The sequence below is a fragment of the Beta vulgaris genome, chromosome 9, assembly GCF_026745355.1.
Source record: "Beta vulgaris subsp. vulgaris cultivar EL10 chromosome 9, EL10.2, whole genome shotgun sequence".
Taxonomy (NCBI): domain Eukaryota; kingdom Viridiplantae; phylum Streptophyta; class Magnoliopsida; order Caryophyllales; family Amaranthaceae; genus Beta; species Beta vulgaris.
The window spans coordinates 8,859,852-8,867,696 of NC_079210.1; the positions used below are offsets into that span (position 1 = coordinate 8,859,852).

Sequence of the window (7,845 nt, forward strand, 5' to 3'; positions counted from 1 at the left end):
GTATTTTGGGCTCAAACCTCTCTTCAATCCTCTCCCAACCAAACTACTACTATTAAAGGTTTGGACAAGTCAAACTTCTCTATTCATCTCAAATCTCTCTTTTTACCTTCAAAACTCTCTCAACCCAACAACCCCGTATAAACTACACTTTGTCAATCAATTATACTTCCTCTATTCTATAATAACTGCAACATATCCTATTCATACATTTTATAAGAAATCCGAATCATGAGAAAAGAAATATATATATATATATATATATATATATATATATATATATATATATATATATATATATATATATATATGATCCATGTATAAAAGAGAGATAGTGAGAAAATATTACTAGATAAAAAAAAATGTTGCAATATTAAACTTCGAATAAGGGAAGTATTATTGCAATAGATAATTTTGTAGCTACATAAAGTTGGTTCTATTTTCTTCTTGTATTCCTTGTAAACTTCTCGATAACAAATAACTAAATTGATGGGGATGTGTACAGCATCATGTTCCATTATATATACAAAGTTGAAGTCAAGAAAAGAACGCTATTAGTTTATTTGCCTCATTGACAATTGTATTTGAAAACTCTTTACGCTGGTAGAAGACTGTTAGCATCTCAAGTCTTCATTCCTTGTTCTCCTGATCTCTATGTCCATGTTAAACTTAAGCCAACAACAACTCTTTGCTTAGCTCCCTAAATTATCCATGTTGAAACAACTTTGCTTCGTTCTGTGAAATTGTGTAATAATCCTCTGAGTTATATATATTTTACAGAACATATGGAGAATATATGCGTATTCTCTATCACAATCATATCATCCCTCCTACTTACTCCTCTTCTTCCTGTGGCTCTCTCTTTATCATTCGAATTCCCGCGATTTGATCAAAACTGTTCCAACATATTTCTCCATGGAGATGCGACATGTTCCAACGGAACAGTGGATTTTAACATTATTGAATACTCTCTCCGTGTTGGTCTGATCACCTATGATAAGAAGGTGCGCCTTTGGGATAAAAATTCGGGAAATGTTTCAGATTTTTCAACTCATTTCACTTTTGTGATCGACACCTTAAATAGAACACCAGGCTCTTATGGTCACGGGTTAGCATTCTTCATCGCTCCTGTTGGTTTTCAAAGTCCACCTAACTCAGCTACTGTCTTTCTGGGTCTTTTTAATGATACAACATCTAACTCCTCTAGTAACCAAATGATTTTGGTTGAGTTTGATTCGTTTATTAATACACATGATGAGCCTTTATTTGAGCATGTTGGTATCAACATAAACTCCCTTACTTCCTCGATTTATGCGCCTTGGAATGCTAGTGAGCATAGTGGTAATGTAGCCGATGTTTGGATCGATTATAATGCCACTACTAGGAATTTGAGCGTGTTCTGGTCATACCCGAATGAGCCTGATTCTAGAGCAAATTCTAGTCTTGTTTGGCCAATTGATCTACCTCAGGTCATCCCTGAATGGGTTAGCATTGGTTTTTCAGCTTCAACTGGGACAGTTATTGAGCGACATACTCTTCATTCATGGGAGTTTTATTCTAGCTTGGAGGTAACCGATGAGCTGGATGGTACTCATAATATTCACAAGAAGAAACGACTCGAAGATTGGCTGAGTTGGATTGTGCCATTATGTGCTTTAATTTTCTTACTAGGGGGAATAGCAATTTTCTTTCTATATAGAAAGAGGAAGCAGATGCAAAAGAAAAAAGAAGAGGAAAACTTGTTCAATGATGAAGTTGAGAGAGGAGTTGGGCCAAGAAGATTTTCCTACTCAGAGCTTGATTCAGCTACTGACAATTTCTCAAGTGAACAAAAAGTTGGTCAAGGAGGGTTTGGAGGCGTTTACAAAGGTTATCTTAGTGATCTAAATATACCAATTGCTGTTAAAAGATTTTTGAGAGGGTCTAAACAAGGAAAAACGGAATATATCACTGAGGTTAGGATTATTAGTAGGTTGAGACATCGTAATTTAGTGCAACTTATTGGTTGGTGCCATGATAAAGGTGAATTTTTACTTGTGTATGAGTTCATGCCAAATGGGAGCTTGGATGCCCACCTATTTGGTAAAAAGGCTCCGCTTTCATGGCCTACTAGGTACAAAATAACTCTTGAATTAGCTTCAGGAGTGCTTTATCTGCACGAGGAATGGCATCAATGTGTAGTGCATCGAGACATAAAGTCTAGCAATATAATGCTAGATTCTAATTTCGACGTCAAGCTTGGGGACTTTGGTCTGGCCACGCTAATGGACCATGGGCATAGTACCACCATAGGAACTCTTGCTGGAACTTACGGATATATGGCCCCTGAGTACATTGCCACGAGAAAGGCTAGTAAAGAAACAGATGTATATAGTTTTGGTGTAGTCGTTTTGGAGATTGCTACCGGAAAGAGATCAAGAAATCTCATAGATGGCGAAAATCAAAACTGCTTAGTACAGTGGGTGTGGGACCTCTATGGAAATGGTGAGCTACTTTCAGCGACAGATAAAAGGCTTGTGATGGATTCTAATGCTAAAGAAATGGAGTGTTTATTGCTTGTTGGCCTCTGGTGTGTGCATCCTGAATACAATATGAGGCCATCAATAAAGCAAGCAATTCAAGTTCTTAACTTTGAAGCGACTTTGCCGAGTAATTCACTTAAAAGGCCTGCTCCGATGACTTACAAGTCTAGTCCTTCATGTAGCTCTTATGCCCCTTCATTGATTCTTACAAGCCTTGATATTGGTCGCTAAATCTATCTTATTAATGTCTTAGCTTCCGTAATATATGTACTCATAGGTTCTTAGCATTTTAAATCATAGTGTAAGGGGTAAAACATGCAGTTTAAAATTTCAATTCATCAAATATTTATACTTTAAATTGTAAATTTTATGTTTTTGTATAATGTGTGTTGAACAAGTTCTAGTATTATTCATATTTATTTTGTTGAAGGATAGAAAAGGTCCTAAGCCCATGTTGTAAGGCCAAGGGCCAAACTTAAAGTCTGCTAGCTATTCTACTCTTTTGTTTGTAGTGTGTGTGTTATTGTGTGCCATACTTTTGTCGTTTAGCAGCGACCTTTCTAATGATTCCTAGGGTTTGGTAAGGGGTCACTTCTCTAGGAAGATTGCCTACTATAAATGCTGTAATTGTCCTTTTATGAGACAATATGAATGAATGAAAAAACGCACAAAAGGCTACCTTGACAAGTATCTTCTCTCCCACTCTCTTTACAGCAGAGCTTAACAAATAAAGAGTATCATTTGTTATCATGGTATCAGAGCTGAGGTTCGTTGTTTCTAAATTTTTCTGCTGTAAAAATTTAATCTTTATGTATGAAACTAACATAAACAAACACTATCTGGTAGCAGCGACATCTTTGAAAAGTTTTCTCTTTCTTGTTGTTTCTGTTGAGAAATCTGGTGTGCTTATGTACTGGTAATTTGTTCCTTGTTGTATGACCAAAAAGAAAGGAAAAAAGGAAAACATGAATAGTACAACTTTAGAGGTGACAAGTCCTCTATAACTTCATCCATCTGAGAACAACAACTCAGTATGTGTTGAAAAACTCCAAGGCTCATCTAACTATAGAGCTTGGAGAAGATCCTTTGAAATCTGTCTAGCATCTAAAAGAAAGCTAGGTTTTATTACAGGAGTAGTTAAGAGAGATGCCTCAGATAAGGTGAAACAGGACCATTGGGACACTTGCAACAGCATGATAATATCATGGTTGCTTAACTATATGAGTGACTCCATAAAGAGGTCTGTGATGTTTGTGACCAATTGTGCTCAAATCTGGAAAGAGCTGGAGCAAAGGTATTCAGTAACAAATGGGTCTAGGAAGTATAAGATATGCAAGGATGTATATGAAACGAAACAAATTGGTAGGCTTGTCTCAGAATACTACACTGACATGAAGACATTGTGGGAGGAACTGGAAAATCTCACAAACTATCCACCCATAACTGAAACCACAACTGAGGTGACAACATTTGTTGAAGCAATGATTAGAGAGAAGGAAGAGCAGAAGCTCTTCTAGTTTCTGAATGGATTAGATGAATCCTATAGCACTCTGAGAAGTAATCTTCTCATGGTGTCTCCTCTGCCCTCTGTGGAAAGTGCATGTTGCACCTTGTCTCAGGAAGAATCACAAAGAGAACTTCACAAACCTGTGAAGGAAGAAGGGGACATGATAGCCATGTTTAGCAAGACAAATGACCTAGTGTGTATAGCATGTGGGAAGCATGGTCACCTGAGTGAGAAGTGTTGGACTGTGGTTGGTTACCCACCAAGACATCCCAAGTATCAAAAGGATCTAAAAGGGAAAAGCAAGGAGCCTTATCACAAGAAGTCAGGAGGTTATAACAGAAGTGGCACTGGTGCCAGGTGGAACAAAGGTGGTGTTGACAACAGAATTAAGATGGCAGCTAACGCCAAGTGTGACACAAACTCAACTGGAGGGTCATCCAGCTCAGTAAACACAGGGCAAATTGAAAAGCCGCTGAAGATGTTGTTGACATCATCAAATGAGAATGAAAATGCTTCAGATGATGAAATGGACATGGCTTACTCCAATATGGTGAGCTGTTACTATGCTAGCACTATGAAATCTCAATGGAGAATTGACACAGGGGCCTCACATCACATGACTGGGGATTTGAATCTCATGGAAAATGTGAGAAAGTGCAAGAGTGAAGCCAAGATAAACTTGCCTACTGGAGAAACATCTTGTATCACTCATGTAGCAGATGTGAAACTGAAAAATGATCTCACTTTATTTGAAAAATGTGTTGTTTGTTCCCACTTTCAAGCACAATCTGATGTCTGTGAGAAAACTGTCCAACAATGGTGAATGTAGGGCCATCTTTCACTCCAACTTCTGCATGATTCAGGAGAATAAGAGTGAATCTCTCTTGGGAGTAGGTAAAGTTCATAATGGGCTGTACGACTTAATTGATTGATGAACCCATCAGCAACATTATGAAGGGTGCTGGCAGCAGGAAAGAAAAAATAGAAAATAGCAAGAAAGGAACTCATGCCATGACAGCTGGTCCTCTTGACATACCAACTAGGGTATGTGAGAGAAATAAAAGCAGTGCAAGTAGCTTGTGGCACATGAGGCTAGGCCATGCTCCCATGAGAAGTATCTCTCAAATTGAAGGATTGAGTGGTCTTGATTGACACAATGAAGAAATGTGCATCATATGCCCCCTTGCTAAATTCACTAAGAATCCAATCACTACCAGCAATTCCAGAGCCTCTGATGTCTTTGAATTGATCCACATTGACACCTGGGGTCCATATAAAGTGAATTCCAAGCATCATCAAAGGTACTTTCTAACTGTTGTTGATGACCACTGTAGAATGACCTGGATTCATTTAATGAGGCAAAAGTCTGAAGCTTATGAAGCTTTGAGCACATTTGTGTACATGGCAAAAACTCAATTCAAGAAACAAGTAAGAAGAGTGAGATCTGACAATGCAGTTGAGTTCAATGACAGCCTATGCAAGCCTTTCTTTAATAAGCTGGGGATTCATCATGAAACATCTTGTGTTGACACTCCAGAGCAAAATGGAAGGGTGGAAAGAAGGCATAGAAACATCCTGGAGATGGCCAGGGCATGAAGCTACAAGCAGGGGTCCCAGCTCAGTTCTGGGGAGATTGTGTACTTGCTGCAGCCCACATCACCAACAGACTACCCACTCCAGTTCTTCAAAACACATCACCTTATGAGGTATTGTACAAATGCAAACCTGATTATCATAACTTAAACACTTTTGGCTGTTTTGTTATAGCTTACAATCCTAGCAAAAGTGGAGATAACTGGATGTGAGAGGGATACCCTGTATATTTATAGGTTACCCTACAACTCAGAGAGGGTATAGGCTGTTTAACCTCCAAAATAACACCACTATTGTGACTAGACACCTCAAGTTTTATGAACACTTGTTCCCATATCAAGTGTTCAATAAAACAACTAAAAGAATAATCCAATGTGACTCTGAACCTACAAGAGAATGGTATGACACTGAGGTGGATACCAATCATCACCCTTCAGCAATCCATCCTGAAACATCCAGTGATCCTCATGACACTGGAGTTGAAACAACTAGCAATCCTCCAGATGCTGGTGGTGACAATCAACCTGAAACTCAAGCAATCCCTGCTCCAAGGAAATCTAGTAGAGCTCACAGACCCCCCACATGGCTCAGTGAGTATCATACTCACATGGCTCACTCAGTCTCACCTCAGAAGGTTAGCAACTGCATAACCTTGCCTACTAGCTCTCAATTCTGGTGCTTTGCTACATAAATTGTGAAGCATAATGAGCACCTCCACTTTAACCAGGCAGTAAAAGATCCCAATTGGGTCCAAGCCATGAATGAAGAGCTTGAGGCTCTAGAAGTGAATGACACATGGGATATCACTCATCTACCACCTGGAAAAACTCCCATAGGATAATGCAAGTGGTTATATAAAAACAAGATTCACCCAGATGGTAGCCTAGAAAGACAAAAGGCTAGGTTAGTTGTCCTGGGAAACAAGCAAAACTATGGAATAGACTATGCAGAGACCTTTTCACCTGTTGCAAAGCTTGCAACTGTCAGATCCCTACTAGCTGTGGGTGCCATAGAAAACTGGGTTATACGCCAAATGAACGTTAAAAACGCCTTCCGCCATGGTGATTTACAAGAAAGTGTATACATGAAACTACCCCCAGGGTACACTTGCAAAGGTGGGAGACTCACAGTTCAATCTGAGGGGAAGGGTACTAGTCATGACAAACACAAACCTGACCTAGTTTGCAAACTAAAAAAATCTCTCTATGGGTTGAAACAGGCCCCTCGGTAGTGGTTTGCAAAACTAAGCTCTGCATTGAAAGAAAATCACTTTGTTCAATCAAGATCTGACTATTCAATGTTCACTAAACAGGAAGGAGCTGCCTTCACTTGCATACTAGTCTATGTTGATGATCTTCTTCTAGCTAGAAACAATGAACAAAGCATTTAACAAGCCAATGATTTCTTGTCTACTTACTTTCACATGAAAGACATGGGCCCAGTCAGCTACTTCTTGGGCATAGAGGTGGATCGATTAGACAAGGGGATTTTTTTATCCCAAAGAAAGTATGTGCTGGACTTGCTCCAAGAATATCACCAATTGAACACTGCAGGCCACTCAAAGTTCCTATGGACACTCATAACAAACTCACTCCTACCACTGGAACTGCACTCACTGACCCTGAAAAATATCAAAAGCTCATTGGCAAGTTGATCTACCTAACCATCACTAGGCCTGATATCTCTTTTACTGTCCATGTACTCAGTAAGTTCATGCACTCTCCCACATCATCTCACTACCAGGCTGGACTCAGGGTGCTCAGGTACCTAGCTGGGTCTACTCATCAAGGAATCTTGTTGGCAAGCACATCCACAACCCAACTCACTACCTACTGTGACAGTGATTGGGCTGGTTGCACCTCTACCAGAAGATCCACTTCCGGCTTTTGCATTCTACTTGGCAACTCACCCATATCATGGAAGTCCAAGAGACAATCTGTTGTGGCACGCTCTACTGCAAAAGCTGAGTATAGGTCCATGGCTTTAACTGTCTGCGAAGTAATGTGGCTAAGGCAACTCTTAAAGGACCTTGGGCTCAAGAACCTAGGTGCAACCCTCATCAAATGTGACAACCAAGCAGCCCTTGCTCTTGCTGCCAATCCAGTCCACCACGAGAAGACTAAGCATGTGGACATTGACTGTCACTTTATCAGAGACAAAGCTTCTGAAGGCATTATCACTCTTGTTCATGTTTCAACCAAGGAGCAAGTGGTTGACATTTTTACC

General features: G+C 39.6%; 1 protein-coding gene across 1 annotated transcript; it reads left to right on the forward strand.

Annotated features, from left to right (window-relative positions):
- The first annotated feature begins 589 nt into the window (after positions 1-589).
- Positions 590-3,140, forward strand: LOC125493214 (L-type lectin-domain containing receptor kinase IX.1-like). Its single transcript, XM_048636328.1, has one exon. It carries the CDS (start codon positions 783-785, stop codon positions 2,748-2,750), a length of 1,968 nt encoding a protein of 655 aa, XP_048492285.1. The 5' UTR covers positions 590-782; the 3' UTR covers positions 2,751-3,140.
- Positions 3,141-7,845: the final 4,705 nt, after the last annotated feature.

Coding starts and splice junctions, on each gene's coding strand:
- LOC125493214 (XM_048636328.1), top strand. CDS start 783: ATGGAGAATATATGCGTATTCTCTATCACAATCATATCATCCCTCCTA.